Source organism: Antechinus flavipes, chromosome 3 (genome assembly GCF_016432865.1).
Source record: "Antechinus flavipes isolate AdamAnt ecotype Samford, QLD, Australia chromosome 3, AdamAnt_v2, whole genome shotgun sequence".
NCBI classification, from domain to species: domain Eukaryota; kingdom Metazoa; phylum Chordata; class Mammalia; order Dasyuromorphia; family Dasyuridae; genus Antechinus; species Antechinus flavipes.
Window position 1 is genome coordinate 422,502,697 of NC_067400.1, and position 16,945 is coordinate 422,519,641.

General features: G+C 33.3%; 1 protein-coding gene across 1 annotated transcript in view; it reads left to right on the plus strand.

Moving 5' to 3' along the window:
- LRP2 (LDL receptor related protein 2) overlaps positions 1 to 16,945 on the plus strand; it is a 237,659-nt gene that overhangs the window by 91,478 nt on the left and 129,236 nt on the right. The window contains exons 17-22 of the mRNA XM_051986217.1: positions 2,375 to 2,567; positions 4,257 to 4,382; positions 6,838 to 6,968; positions 12,419 to 12,556; positions 13,905 to 14,186; positions 15,852 to 16,091. Coding sequence (XP_051842177.1) covers positions 2,375 to 2,567; positions 4,257 to 4,382; positions 6,838 to 6,968; positions 12,419 to 12,556; positions 13,905 to 14,186; positions 15,852 to 16,091 — 1,110 coding nt within the window. The remainder of the gene's footprint in view (positions 1 to 2,374; positions 2,568 to 4,256; positions 4,383 to 6,837; positions 6,969 to 12,418; positions 12,557 to 13,904; positions 14,187 to 15,851; positions 16,092 to 16,945) is intronic.

Below are 16,945 nucleotides of genomic sequence, written 5' to 3' on the forward strand. Positions count from 1 at the left end.
GAGTCACATCCTTCCTCAATTGGGTTCTCATGGTTTACATGGGAATTAGGTTCATATGGGGAAAATCACGTCCTTACAATGATTTGAAATGAACTTACTACTAATAAGGAGATTTCTTATTCAAATGGATAACTACTTTCCATTAAAACAGATAAACGATTGTAACTATTGTATAGGATCATAGCTCTAGATTCCTATTACCTCCTAGTGTCACAATCCTTATTATAATCTCAACTTGCTCCATCAGTCTTCTGGAATACTCAAAATTAGAATAAAAGATACAAAAAAAATCAAGTCAAGTCAAATCAATAAGCATTTATTAAGTACCTATTCTGTGACAAGAATTTCATCAAGGGCTAGAGATATAAAGAAATGCAAAACCAATCTGTGCTTTCAAAAAGTTCATGATACAATTAATGATTAGATCCCTTTCCCCCTCCAAAAAGCAAGCAAACAAATTCCAAGCCAACCCACCATTGACTTGAAATCTGTTGGGCATTTAAAATTTTTTTTCAAATTAGTTCCAGTCGTTCATTACTTTAGGCTGTGAGCTTTGTGCACCCAGTGCATACCTCACAAAAAGTAGGCAATAACATATGTTTTTTGACTGTTGGACTCTACTTAAATAGGTGGGATCTATAAGGGTCTTGTATTCCTGATAAGACTCCTGGGAAGATTAAGTTATGTACAAAGTCTGTAATGGAATGAAAATTACATTTAAAGTGCCCTCAGTCTCAATCATGTGACCTAAGTACATAAAAAGAGACTAGAATTGATTTACTTTAGTATTCTTAATTGTATTACCTTTATACTACAAAATGTTCTATTTTCTGGCACCAATTTGCATCTTGTCAATGAGTTGGGTAGGGAAGATTTATAACTGGTTCTTCTTCATTTATCTCATTTTCATCTTTTTCTTTTTTTACTTTCCTGTATAGGAAAGATTATTTTTTATGAGTCATGTATTTTGTTTGAAAACATCCCAGTATTATCTAGCATTTATGTAACTGAGATTTGTAAAGCACTTCACATATTTAACATATTTAATCTTTACAAAAATCTTTTGAGGTAGGTGTTATTATCTTTACTTTAAAGACAAGGAAACTGAAGCACACTGAAAACTAATTGTGCCCAGGCTCACACATCTATTAGACAAGTTTTTAACTCAGGTTTTCTTGATTCTCAGTCTTGTGTTCTATCTACTGTGCTATCTAATTGCCTAATTCTCTTTTGAATTTCTGAAGAGAAATTCCAAATACTTGAAATTATGTAGTATAAGAATCTATCTGGCTATCTGTCTTTTTATTTGGTTGTTTTGGTCATGTCTGACTCTTCATGACCCATTTTGGGATTTTCTTAGCAAAGATACTGGGTAGTTTACATTTTCTTCTCCAGCTCATTTTCTAGATTTGGAAACTAAGGCAAACTGAGTTAAGTGACTTGCCTAGAATCACATAGTAAGCATTTGAGGCCAGATTTGAACTCAAGAAGATGTCATTCTATCTATTGTATCATTTAACTCTCTCAGTGTATTCTCAATTACTTAAATGAATCTATGATCTCATTGATTTAGGAATTCCCCCAGTGAGGCAGCTAGCAATAAATAATATCTGAATCTAGAATTAGATCAATTTCCCTGATGTAGATCTTTAAATAGGAGAAAAAGAATAGAAAAAGTTGCAAAGAAAGGAAAATATTTTTTCCTCTTCCCCGATCTGATTCTGAGGTCTCTGTTGTGGGATATTTGCTAGTTTTTTGAAAACACTTGGCAATGCTGTCAATATGGATGACTAGAGTTAAGAGTTTGGGAGTTAATACCTCTGAACAACCCCTACAACTCATGCTGGGCAGTACCAGATCACCAAGGCTATCTAAGGATGGTTTTCATAAATGGGTGAAAATACATATCATATATTCAGATCTTTTCCAATGAAAAAGACTTGTCTGGTGGAAGGTTGAGGGAGGGAGGGTAGAGATAGACTAAAGCAATATCAGCTCTAAATTTATCAGGCTTATATTTTCCCTTTGAGATCTAAAACTCTCAAGAGTAGTTTGGTATCTTAGTTACATAATGTTATTACTTGTGAATATAAGAGTATATTCTGTGAATCCAAATGGCTTTTAATTTTTATCACTGTAAAATTAAGTAAAACTAATTATATTATCTTTAATTTAAAAAATCCTTTGTTTCTGTTTTTCTAATTTCTTCCCTTCATTTCTGTATAGTATTAATAGTATTAAAAAATTCTTTTTACATGATTGCTGAAACATGCTTTAATTATACAATAATGCCTTTATTTAACCACAAGTAAAAGATTTTATATTAAAGCCATATAAATAAATAAATAAAACATATATGTGTTTTAACTCTTAGGAAGAGAAATACTCACAGCGAATAGGGTGGAGAGTGTTGAAGATTTAGCTTTTGATTGGATTTCAAAGAATCTTTATTGGACAGATCCCAGATACAGGAGTATCAGTGTCATGAGATTAGTGGATAAATCAAGACGAGCAATAGTTCAGAACTTAAACAATCCACGATCAATAGTAGTCCATCCAGTTATTGGGTAAGTAAATATGTGCCTACTTGTATTTTCTTTTTTAAGAACTTGGTATTCTAGGTCCTGGGTATTCTAGGTCTACAATCATTGAAAAATGATGCTATTGGGCATTTGGTTTGTTGGTTTGCTAATATAAGATTGTATTCTTTGAATCCAAATAGCTTTTAATTTTATCTCTACGAGACTTAATGAAACTAATCACTTTATCTACCTTTCACAAAAGTCCTTCAAGTTTCATATTTCCTAATTTATTTTCCTTTTATTCCCTCATGATTGTCATAATTGCAGAATTGTGCTTTTGCACAAGATAAAATAGATTCTATAGTGAAGGAATATCCAATGGAATTATCTTTAAAGGCTTAGATTCTGTTCCTGTTTTAATGTATTGATATAAAGTTAAGCAAAACTTGCCTGTTAATTCAGTAGTATCTATATTTTCTAAAAATCTCTTAGACCCCAGATAAAGTTCCATGTATTTTACTATTATGTATTCTATAGTGTCAGACAAGTTAAGACAGAGCAGTTTACAATGTTCCTTTTCAGGGCTTACATTACCAAATGTGAACATGATGAAAAGCTAAGTTGTATGTTCAGAACAATTAACTGCAAGAAATATAGTTTTGTTTTGAATGGTATGATGAAAAGAGAGGCTAGTATTCCTTATGTATTTCATTGTGGTGAGAGACTGACCATGAATACTAAAATCATGCAAATCAAGTCTTGCTTATTTTGTTTAGCTTTTTTAGCTTTGTCTTCATAAAATTGTCTGAGAAATCTTTAAAAATAGTGTCTTTTTTAGTGAGGAACTTTATTAACTTCCATACTAAATATGTGTTCACCCTAGGAATTTGTTAACAAACTTAAATTATGATGCCCAGTTTTGAAAAGTTATGTTATTTATTCTCATGTATTTTCTTTGGTATATCTAAGGTCACTTCATTTATAGGGGAATTTCAGTAAGGAAGCTCCCTTTATCAGGAGAGTTTTCAAAAACAGGCCTGCAACACTTTGGATGCTACCAAACTACACCAAAATATAATTGGGAAATATTTAACAAAATAAGTAAATAATACAATAGAACATAGATAATGTAAACATGTAGTTTTAAAAGTCACTATATTGCTTCAGACATCCTTTCATATAGTTTAGTGGCCTGGGTTCTATTCAAGTCTGATACTGTTGAACAATATGAGTGTTTAGAAATTCCTAGGAACACATAGCCAGTGCATGTTAATGGTAGTTCTCAAACTGTGATCTTTCTGATTTCAAAACTCTCTCTCTCATAAGTCCAGATAAAAGATAATTAAGATCATTTTAGAACTTTGTGCATTAACTAGCTATGTGCATATTGTATATGCACATATATTATATCCTCCTACATTTAATATTATTTTCTTACACACAAATACCTTCTATTTTATGTATGCATATCTTAATAATATGCATATGAACATATGAATATGTTAGCATATTTTATCCCCTCTCCTTTTTTTTTAAATGGTGTTGGTCACATGTTGATAGCTGTATTTTGTATTCAGCTACATCACTAGTTAATTCATGGAGGTAACTTAAAAGTCCAGTTTTGTGTAGAGAAAATAAATCAGAATTTAGGGAAACTTTCTATTTGACTTAGGGTTGGTGCACATTTTTTATGTCCTTGAGTCAATGTTCTTCATTCATATTCCCATATTTTAGGTATATATTCTGGACAGACTGGTACCGTCCTGCTAAAATTATGAGAGCCTGGAGTGATGGATCTCATTCAGTGCCAATAGTGAATACCACTCTTGGATGGCCTAATGGTTTAGCATTAGACTGGGGGTAAGTTACTGAGTTTTGGGTGTAGAGTGTGATGTGAGGGGTTTTGGGGGTGATGTTAAAAGGAAGACATGAACTTGAAATGATATCTGGTAGGATGGTGGTATTTGTTAGAATAGTTAGGAGAATGGACAAAACTACTTAAAAACAAAATATAAATATTATTTATTAACTACAGTTGTACCTATACCTACATTTAAATCATATACATGTTACTGAAATGTGGAAGAGAGATCAATTAATTAACTAGCACTTATTAAATATCTATTATGTTCTAAAGGCAGCTAAGTGATGGAACGGATAGAATGCCAGGCCTGAAGTCAGGAATATTCATCTTCCTGATTTCAAATTTAAACTTAGCGACTTTTTATGTAACCCTGAGCAAGTTACTTAAACCCATTTGCCTCAGTTTCCTCATCTGTAAAATCAACTAGAGAAGGAAAAGCAAATTACTCCAGTATCTTTGCCAGGGAAACCCCAAATGGGGTTATGAAGAGTCAAATGCAACTGAAAAATGACGGAAAAATGAAATGAATAGAAACTATGTGTTATGCAATTTATAAATATCACAACACTAAGTGTTTTATTGTATTGTATTTTATCGTTTGATCATCACAGTCATCTTGGGAAGAAGATTGGATGATCATTTTGGAGAAATATTGCATAGGAAATTCATGGTCAGGTAGGGTTTGGAATAAATAACCTCTGAGGATCCTTATAATTCTAACCTTCTCTTATTCTAGGACTCACTGGGTAGTAATATACCAATCAGATCACATTCAATCAAACCTCTAAGGACAGCTAGATGGTGTAATGGATACAGCACTGACCCTTGAGTCAGCAGAACCTGAGTTCAAATTCAGCCTCAAACACTTAACACTTCCTAGTTGGGCAAATCACTTAACCCCAATTTCCTCAGACTTCCTCCCCAAACCCATCCATTTGTCAAATTTCTTTTATTTTTAACTGCCATGTAGGGAATTATGGGGGAATGCAAAAAAAAAAAAAAGTCCATGATATATAAATTGCCTTCAGAGGAAGGAAATATCGTTTAAGAACTGGGACACATGAGAAGATAAGAAAGAGAACAAGGCAGTAGATGGTAACTCATACAGGATTACAGAGGAAGGAAGAAACTTTTGGAAATAAATGCATTCAGCATTTTTTATGTAAATCATGGATATTACTTGACCCTCTGCTTTTTCAGAAGTTAAATTCTGAAACAATAGGAAGCTCAAAGCCACTTTAAAAAATACAATGGATGGAAATATTATTATTTTAGATAAGTATTATATGTTACTGTATAAATATAAATGTTTCTCCTATCTAATTGAAGGGTAGTAAATAGGTAATTGGACTTGAAACCAGAAGTGGTGAATTTGAATTCTACCTCTGGCACTTGCTACCATGTGCTAATAACTTTATATCTCTGAATCTTTGTTTTATCATCTGCAAAATGGGATTCATAAAAAGGATAATAATAATGTCAACAATCACTAGTATTTATATGGTACCTATTGTGTGTTACAGGCAGTTTAATGGAGCACTGGACTTGAAGTTAGGAAGACTCATCTTCATTAAAACCTGGTCTCAGATAGCTACTAGCTGTGTGACTCTAAACAAGTCACTTAACCCTGAATGCTTCAGTTTCCCTATCTGTAAACTGAGGTGGAGAGAGAAATGGCAAACTACTCTAATATTTTTGTGCAAAAAACCCCCCAATAAGGTCACAAACAGTCTGTTACAACTGAAAAATGGCACGAATAAAAACTATGTGCTAGCACCGTGCTAGGTGTTTTACAAATATCGTATCATCTGATCCCTGTAACACTCTGAGAGGTAGGTTTACAGTTAAGGAAATGGAGGCAAACTAGAATTAAGTGTTTTGTCCAAAGTCACACAGTAAATATCTGAGGCCAGATTTGAAATCATCTTCCTGAATCCAAGTCCTTGATACCTCCAGATAATTATTTACAGAGCTATTACGGAGCTAAAGCTAATGTTCATAAAGTTCTTTGTAGATTTTTTTTGAGGCAATTAGGGTTAAATGACTTGCCCAGGATCATACAGCTAGGAAGTATTAAGTGTCTCAGACCAGATTTGAACTCAGATCCTTCTGACTTCAGGGCTAGTGCTCTAACCACTATGCAACCTAGTTGCCTCATTTGTAGATCTGAAGTGTTATAGATAGTGTGATTAGAATGCAGGATTTGGAATCAGGAAAACCACATTCTGACATATATTCCATCTTTGGACATGTCACCGAATGTCTATTAGCCTTAGTTTTCTCATGTGTAAAATTGGTATAATTTCAATACTTGCCTTACTAGGTTATTGTGAGTAGCAACTGAATTGACATGGGTTAAAGTACTTTACAAACTTTCAAGTACTACACAAATGTTATCTATCTTTATTACCATTATTTAACAAACTGATAATTTCACTGTTATTATTTTAGTGCTTTGCGGCTTTACTGGGTAGACGCCTTTTTTGATAAAATTGAGCACAGCACATTTGATGGTCTGGATCGACGGACCCTTGAGCGCATTCACCAGATGACTCATCCATTTGGCCTTACAATCTTTGAAAGTGAGTTTGAAAGAATAAAACAACTCATCTAATGTGATGTTTTCTCCAAATGTTCATAAATAGCTGTTATGATTGAAATAAAGATAAGTCGAGGCACAAAGTTCCAAGCACTTTTAGTTAACTGACAAGGTGTGAATTTGCCAATAAACAGAGTTTTAGTCACCTCATAAAAATTAAGATCCTGAAATGGGCTTGTTTCCCTTTTTTTAGACAAAAGGAGGAGCACCCAGAAATAAATGGCAGCATCATAGATAGGAAAATAGTATCATTGGATATGAAGATTGTAGCATTATAGATGTGAGGAGTAATATGATAGGCTGGAAGTTAGGAAAGAGAGAGCAACAAGAAGCCTCTTTCCATCTTGTTGCTAAGAAATGTTTATCATTTGAGACCACCTGCAGATTAGTGATGATGGGCCAGACTACTTTGGATAGCAGACCAGACTCCCTGATAATCACCTGCATTCTTCAAGGATAACAGATTTCCTTGTGGCAAGAACAGAACAATGATTAAGCAGAAGAATAATCTTCTATGCTTACCTCATGAGTGATTTATGGGACAACTGAGTCTCCAAACTTAACTCTCAAGCAAATAAGACATAAGTTAAAGCATTTTTAAAAAGGTCAACAGTGATACAGAATGAAATCAATAACAAAATAGAATTTGATTTCTCCAGTTTTTACAATTTTGTTATGACCTATTTTTTTTAAATGTAGTTTTATGTAATGTTTTCTGTTAGACTGAAAGCTTCTTAAAGACAGGCATGGTTCCATTTTCCATCTTTGTATTTCTACTATCCAACCCAATTTCTTACATGTGATACAGATTAAAATTTTGTTAAATAAATGAATGAAGAAGAAACATCGGAAGGCTTTTTGGCATCTCCTAATCATTTGTTGTTGGCAAGAACTTGGCCAGAATCTTTCTAGGAAAACCATTCTTCAGTATATATGATTATGTATTGAATTTCCATGTGACAATAAGTTCAAAGATGAAGGACGGAATCAAGTGGACTGCTAAAGAGAAGCCTGATTCATCTTGTACCCTGTTAGTTGAGGCTCATTCAATAATTAACAAAGGCACCTTATTTAACTATAATAGAAAAAAAAAGATATTTCCAATGAAGATTCTCTGGTGCTTGCATGGAAACTGAGGAGTAAACAGCTTATTCCAGATAGTGCTTGGAATCTTCTGGGTTTTTTCCACCTACAATATTCCCTAAAATTGAGTGGGTTCTCAATACACTGCACTGAGGATTTTCTTAGAGTTCATTTCCTACCCCCTTTCCCTTATGTGTATCATATCTAAATTAGGCTTTTGATAATATGACATCATCCAACCTGTCTGCTTATCTAGCTAGAACTGATTCCAGATTCAGGTTAAGCCTACACTGCAATTGGTAGATGCTTTTTGGAATAGAAAATCACTTTCTGAGACTTTGGCAGAGAGTTTTGAGTCCTCAGGGAATCTCATTGATGATTTTTTTAATTCTTGTTTTTAACTTTCTTGTTGGTAGTTTTTAATTTGTACTATTTTTTAAGTCAAATTGAGAATTGCATATACCTAAGGGTATTGAATGATTTTTGGTAAAAGAACTTAAAATTCTCTGATTCTTATTAGTCTACTGTGTTAGAAACAGAATAGTGATCTCAACATAGACACGATTTTTTCCAATATAGTAGTGACATGAGAAGTTCAGCAAACAACGCTAATACCTTCCCTTTTTTCATCAACTTCCATTTTTTCATATTTTCCATAAACATATCTGGGAACCATGAAGGAAAGAGCTTGTAACAGATGCCATTTGAAGCATCCATATTAGTTTTCTTTCTTTCTTTTTTTTTTTTTTTTTGAGAGAAAACTTGAATTCTTGATTTGAAATAGATATATTAAGGAGAAAATCTGAATTTGCTAGTTGTCTTTCTGGGACCTGGAGTACAGTCAATTGACTCTGTAATATATAGGATTGCTTGCCATCTATGGGAGGGGGTGGAGGGAGGGAGGGGAAAAATTGGAACAGAAGCGAGTGCAAGGGATAATGTTGTAAAAAAAAATTACCCTGGCATGGATTCTGTCAATATAAAGTTATTATAAAATAAAATAAAATATTAAAAAAAAGAAATAAGAGGAAAAAAAATTGACTATGTAAAAAGTTAGGGCACTTGGGTCTGGAGTCAGGAAGACCTAAATTCAGATAGGCACGTATTAGCTGTGTGATCCTGAACAAATCATTTCATTCTGCTTTCTTTAGCTTTTGCATTTGTAAAATGAGCTAGAAAAGGAAATGGCAAGTTATTCCAACATTTTTTTTCCAAGAAAACCCAAATATGGTCATGAAGAGTCAGATACTACTGGAAAAAAACAATAATAACAACATGGAAGAGGACAAATTCAGTTGGCTTAGTTAGGATGCAAAACTATAACCTTAAGCTTATTAGGATATTTCTCATAAAACCAAAAGACATATCTCTACACATTCCTCATAGGAAGAGCTGCTAACAATATAATGGTTTTTTTCCCCAGTAATAGTCCCATGTGATTATTAATCTTCAGCTCTATCATAACTACTCATTTATGCACATACACATTTATGCACATCTTTGAATTGGAAGCATCACATGGGAGCTACTTTTATTTCTCAGGAAGTATGATATAATGGAAAGATTCAAGTCAATAAACATTTATTAAATATCTATTGTAAGCTAATTACTGGGGATATGGAGAAAGACAAAAAAAAAGTGGTACCTGCTATCAAAGACTTCACAATTTAATGGGAAAGAAGACAATATGTACTATGTTACATACATATCCTACCTAGAACTATTTAGTTATACAAAGAGCAAATAAGTACAGATATGATTTGATGATTGAAAAGTTGAAGATACTCAGAGGGAAAGAGCCAGATTCAGGAGACATTAGTTCAAGGCTCTGCCCTTCTATTTACTAGCAAATGATTTAACCTCCATAAAATTCAGTTTCTTCCTTTGAAAATTGAAAAATCATATTTGCATTACTTACCTCATGGGGTTGTGAGGAGAATAAGTTGAAATAATATATGCTATACATCATGAAAAACAATAAAATACCACATGAAGGTCATCTACTGCTATTATTTTTTCACTTAAGCTGGGGTATCTGATGAATATTATTTCTTGATTATATTATATTCAATACATATTAATTTCCATGAAAAATCTCAAATTGTTGGTGGTCTAATGATTAAGGAATTAGGGAACATGCAGTCTAATGATCTTCTCAGGCTATAATTCTATCAGTATTCTTGGAATTTTTAAAAGGACTTTGTTGATTTCCTTGTAATCTGTTTAAATATGTCATCATATTTTTAAAAATTATAATAGCATTTGCTAAGATATACCTTTGCTTTTATATATGATGGAAACTAATAATAACTTGATTGTTATTTTTAAGAATAGAAACATTTATTGGCTTACAATATAAGGAGAACCCTATTGTGAGTGCAAGAGACTGAAGTCTCTTGCTAGTACAGATAAGATTTAGAAATAAGACTGACCCATTTCTTTGATCATATCTCATGTGCCTTAATCATGTTGTCACTAACATAATTAAAAACTCAATTAATGGAAATAGTCAAGGGATAAAGGGGTGCCGGTTAACTGATGTTAAGTAGAAAACCTCCTTGTTTGAATATCTATTTTTAAAAAAATCATTGCAAGGCAGATCAGTATAGTTTTGAATTATGCCTCAGCCCCTTCCTAAGGGTATGACCCCATTAATTAACTTTATGTCATTCATTCCACAAGTATTTATTGAGCACATATTATGTGACAGAAACTGTGTCCTATAAAAATATAACAATCCCAGTCTTTAAATATTTTAAAAGTTTTAAAATTTTAATGTGTGTATATTTGTGGTTATGTATGTGTAAGTTTTTGTATTTGTGTATGTGTGTATATGTGTATGGGAGGAATAAAATATGTACACTATCAATAAACATAAAACTATAAAAAGTATATACATATATCTTAAAAGTTCATACACATACCAGTAAACATAAAACTATAAAAAGTACATACAAGATCATTTTAGGGGCAGAAGTAAGGCGCTAGCTGCTAAGGATCAGGAAAGGCCTGAAGCAGCAGATGGAACTTGAGTAGAATCTTGAAGGAAAGTAAGGATACTAAGAGGTCTGGAGGTAGGAGTAGGAATATATTTTAAGGGAAATCCAATGAGCCACCCACTCTGCAATATAGATTTTATTCCTTTTCCAGTAACAAGTAATGCTAATGATTAAAAGAGGGAAAGTACTGGGATTAAGAGGGGTTCTGGAAGTATGAAAGAGGTGAGATTTTAGTTGGATATTAAAAGGAAGCCAGTTGGTGTTCAGAATGAAGATGGTCAGATCATATTGCTAATGTCTTGGGTTTAATATCTATGAAATGAATTAATTTATTTAGATGATTTCTATCAGATAAGATTTTTTAGACCACTGATTACTTTTCTCATTTCTCTCTTTTCTATAGCATTCTAAAATGTATGCATTGCTTTTCTTTTTTTTAATCATAATGTAGAACAAGACATTTAACTGCATCTTTGATAATTGATAATTAGAATACTTCAGGGTTACAATTCTATTAAAATTATGTAATATTGAGTGATATTTATAATATGATTTTATAGACATGAATGCATGGGTGATGAAGCAAACTCTTTACCAATTTAAGAGTATTTCCCTAATTTGTTTTATTGATTAAATCTTTAATAATTTTATCATCATTTTGCTGTTTTATATTTAACCATTTTTTAAAATAAAAAGTTGAGTATGAGAAAAAAGTTGCGAGTTTTTTTTAGAATGAAGAGGATGGAATTTTAGAAATGGCAAAAGTATATTTTCTGTTTCCTATTCTACTCCTCTTTCTAATAGATGAGTTAATTAGCATTGGAATTATGCCTGACATATATTAGGCACTTAAAAAATATTTGTTGATTGGCTGGTCAACTGATTGAATGGGACAAAACAATCATGTGATGCTAAAATTTTTAAAATGTAAATAATACGCTTTAAACAAGTACAAAACATCCTGTGCATTCTCTATTGAAAATACAGATATATATTTATTTATAATACATAGAATAGTCATTACTTATTGGTGAACCCCTCATTTCCCCCATTAATAATAGTTTTTTTTCCCAACATACATGCAAAGATAGTTTTCAACATTCCTCCCTGCCAAAACCTGTATTCCAAATTTTTCTCCCTCCCTTCTCCCAATTCCCTCTCCTAGACAACAAGCAATGCAATATATTTTAAACATATGCAATTCTTCTATACATATTTCCAAATTTATCATGCTGCACAAGAAAAATCAGATTAAGAAGGGAAAAAATGAGAAAAAACAAGTATACAACATCTTAATGATCATTTCTAATAGAAATATATATATATATATAACTCCATGTCTTCATTTCAGATTATGCATATTTTACGGACTGGAGACTGGGTGGAATTGTTCGGGTAAGGAAAACTGATGGTGGAGAGATGACCATTATCCGAAGAGGCATTAATAATGTAATGCATGTGAAATCCTATAATGCTAATGCCCAAACTGGTAAGTGAATTCATGGCCTTTACAAAAGAGATCTTAAATTTTTCCACTATATATATCATTAAAAAACTTTTTTATATTTTTTCATTTTTATTAGCAGCTTTTTATTTTCAAAATATATGCAAAGATAGTTTTCAATCATCCTTATAAAACCTTGTGTTTCAAAATTTTCTCTCTCCCTTCCTTTTCCCCCTCCCCTAAACACTACTTAGTGTTTAATATATTATTTATATTTAATTTAATTTAATATATTATATATTATAATTTAATTTAGATTTAATATATAATATAAATTTATTTAATATATTATTTATATTTATTATATATATTTAATATATTAATCCAATACATGTTAAACATGTGCAATTCTTCTATACATATTTTCATAATTATAATGCTGCACAAGAAAAGATCAAAAAGGAAAAAAAATGAGAAAGAAAAAAAGCAAGCAAACAACAACAAAAAGGTGAAAGTACTATGTTGGGATCCACTTTCTGTCCCCACTTTCCTCTTTGTGTATGCAGATGGCTCTTTCCATCCCAAGTCTATAGGAATTGGTCTGAATCACCTCATTGTTGAAAACAGACATATTTATCAGAGTTGGATATCATTTATTTTTAAAAATTTGTCTGATGATGTCAGTATATTTATAATTGAATATAATTCCACAATTCTAATATAATGGGCAGCTAGGTGGTGAGTAGAGTGCAGTTCCTGGATGTAGGAAGATCTTTGTGAGTTCAAATCTGGCTTCAGGCCATATTAGCTGTGGGATCCTAGGCAAGTCATTTAACAGGTGTTTGCCTCAAGATGTAAAATATTGCTGGAGAAGGAAATGGCAAACCACTCCTTATCTTTCTCCCTTCCCCCCAAAAACAAACAAACAAACAAACAAACCCCAATTCCAAAGGGGGATTTGAAGATGATTGAAACAACTGAACAATAATAATTTCACACAATTAATTTAGGATTATGTAATCAGAGAACTAAAGACAGAAAGGAACTCAGAAGTTATCCATGACAAATCCTTCATTTTATAAGTAAGGAAAACAAAGGCACAGGGAGGAATTGCCTTGCCCAGGCGTCGGTTACTCTCTCTCTCTCTCTCTCTCTCTCTCTCTCTTTCTCTCTCTCTATTATACTAGTAGAATTTAAGCAGGAGATCTTTCCTTTGGTGCGGGGAAAGAATTTTGGAAAAACTTGTAATCATTTACTCGCAAAGAATGGCTTGTTATAGGATAGTTTTCTGGGTTTTAATGTATTAAATAACATAAGTGATAGAATTGCTAATTTGTTTGATCTTTAGTTGAACTCTATAGAGAATAATACCTCCAAACATTATTTTTACCAGGCTCTAACTACTGCAACCGAGCAACAAATCCCAATGGAGATTGCAGCCATTTTTGTTTCCCAGTTCCTAACTTTCAACGAGTTTGCGGCTGCCCATATGGTATGAAGCTCAGTACCAATCATCTGACATGTGTTGAGGATCCATCCAATGAACCACCTACTCTGCAGTGTGGATCTTATTCCTTTTCTTGTAACAATGGCAGATGTGTTCCAAGATATTATCGCTGTGATGGTGTTGATGACTGCCATGATAACAGTGATGAGCAACACTGTGGCACATTAAGTAAGTATCTATATAGAGAAGTGATTTACTTGGAATGGCCAAATGGAAAGAGGTGGATTTCTAAGGAAATACTCAGGAGTTAAGATATCTATCTAAAGAATTAAAATCCTTTTCTAAAAGACCATGGAGAGATATGTGTCAGGTGTGAATAGATTGCAATATAAAAAACAAAACAAACAAAAAGCCAACCAAACGACAAATCAAGAAATTATAAAGCAGTATTATTAAGGATATCATCAAAAATGTATATTAGAAAGAGAATCTAGGCTGACTGTAGTGTAAGAATAATGGATAACTAGTGGACAGCTTACAAAATTCTGGGTAACTTTGTATATCAATAGAGCTAAAAAAATCCCTAATACATTGGATGCTCCCATCCATAGAGATTTTATGGGAGGATATAAACCGAAATCAGAAGGGATAGGTAGAGTTAAATAAATTGCAATGTGTATCATTGGAGATCATAAATACTCACTTTGCTTAGCTCACAGATTCAGTTGAGTAATTAAGAGTAAAATGTACTATTGTGGCCTTTGAGTTAGGAAATTAGGTCAAAAATACCCTGAGAATGGTTCTGAATAGTTTACAGTATGTATCACTTTAGACTCCTTGAAACCTAGCCTCTTTGGGAGGGCATTAATTCTTAACTAGTATAATACCCCAAAGTTCAAAGGTATAGAAAAAGCTGAGAAAGAGACCTCCAGCAATTCAAAAGCACCCGCTCTCATTGGATATCTGGACCAGCACAGGCTAATTACATCTTGGCAACAGCATCCCTCACAATGTTGAACCAAAATAAATTGGTCAATGCCTTTTAAGACCTCAGAGATGAATGTTCCTGAATAGGTCCTTGAACTTGAAGCCTTTGAAAACTTTATTCAGTATGCTTCTTTTCCTCTTCAAGAGCAGTGTTTTAGGTGTAGAATAGCAGCTATCTGCCTTCTCACTTTCTTCTTTTCATTCTTATTCCAATCCGGAAAGTCCTGGACATAGCCCAGTGCCCTGAGCAAAAAGCACTATTGATGACTATAAAGAATCCCATTAAAAATTCAAGTGGTAAGAATAGTGGAAGAAATTTCAGGATTTGGACAACTGGGCAAGATTATTGGCAAAATAGCCCCTTTGTAGAGAAAATAGGAAAGTTCTTTTTTGGGGGCAGGGGCAGGGGATGACTGGTTTTGGATCTTTGAGTTTCTTGTTTTGAACTTACAGTTTGAAGACACTTACACTAATCCAGAGCAGCAACTTGTGTATAGCCTATAGTTTGTAAGAGTTGCCTGAGGCTTTGAAAAATATATTGAGGAACAAGAATAAATAATGAATTAACTACATTCTCTTTTCCCTCCTCTTCTTCCTCCTACCTTGAATATTAGTTCTCTATCAATTTTCCTTCCAAAGAAAATACAAAGTCTCTTTACTTTCACAGATATGTACAATATCCCTGATGAATATTTTAAAAGATTACTGTGAACTCCCATGGTCATTCTGTATTAATGGTATTAGCTTGAAAGTATGTTGCCCAAATCATCCTCCACTTCCCCAATCTAAGTAGATTTTTCCTTGTAGTTGAAGGAAGTTGTACCGAGCTATTCTTTTGTAAGGAAAGGAAGTAACTGCAGGGTGGTGAAAGTCAATGTCTAAAGGTTGCTTCCTTTTCTGATTTAGACAATACCTGTGCAGCCTCAGCATTTACCTGTGCTCATGGGCAGTGCATTCCAGGACGTTGGCGCTGTGATAGGCACAATGACTGTCTGGATGGCAGTGATGAAGAACATTGCCCCACTCTAGGACCCACTTCCTGCCCAGAAAGCTTGTATACTTGTGACAATAGCCAGTGTATCCCGAGGATCTGGCTTTGTGACACAGACAACGACTGTGGGGATGGCTCTGATGAAAAAAACTGTAGTAAGTGTTCAACTTTTTTCTCCTGGATCACCAACTTTGAAGATAGTTCCCAGTGATCAACAGACTCACAAAATTGCCTTGACACTCACAGCATTTGCATCTTTGCTACACATAATTGCTAGGGTTACTTACCTTCTCTGTCTCTATATGTTGGGCTCCCTTTCAATTGTTTAAGATTATATTGCTCTATAGTTGGTAACTTGACTTAGAATTAGCTAATAAATGCAAATTTCCACTAAAACAAAGTGAGAGCTATTTCTTTAATGCCACACATTTGGATGAACATTTAAAAAAAATCAAACAAGTATCCAGAAATTTAAAATATATGAATATTTCATATCATGTAGAGAAAAATCCACGCATTTTAGCTTTTTATCTGAATAGTTCATTTGATTTAGTGAAAACAAAAAGACAGAATAAAGAAGCACAGTTAAGTTTCATTTAGTCTCATTGGCCTGCTTTTCATTTTACTAGGGTTATTCTTGCTGCCCCTAATCATTTCTGCCTTTGTCTGGTGGCCTCCCTTTCAATAGGTTAAGAGTGTATGGGAACTTGGTCAGCTGGGTGGTGTGGTAGATAGAATGCTGGGCCTGGAGTCATGAAGACTCAGCTACTTGCTGTATGACCTTGGACAAGTCACTTAATCCTGTTTGCCTCAGTTTCCTCATCTATAAAATGAACTAGAGAAAGAAATGACAAACCTCTCCAGTATCTTTGTCAAGAAAACCTCAAAGGGGCCAGAAACAGTTACAATCTGAAAATGACTATACAACAACGTTGGAACTCAAAAGATCAACTTCCTTTTGACTTCCTCACACTGCCTTCTATATGTAAATAAGAGAAAGAGAGAAAGA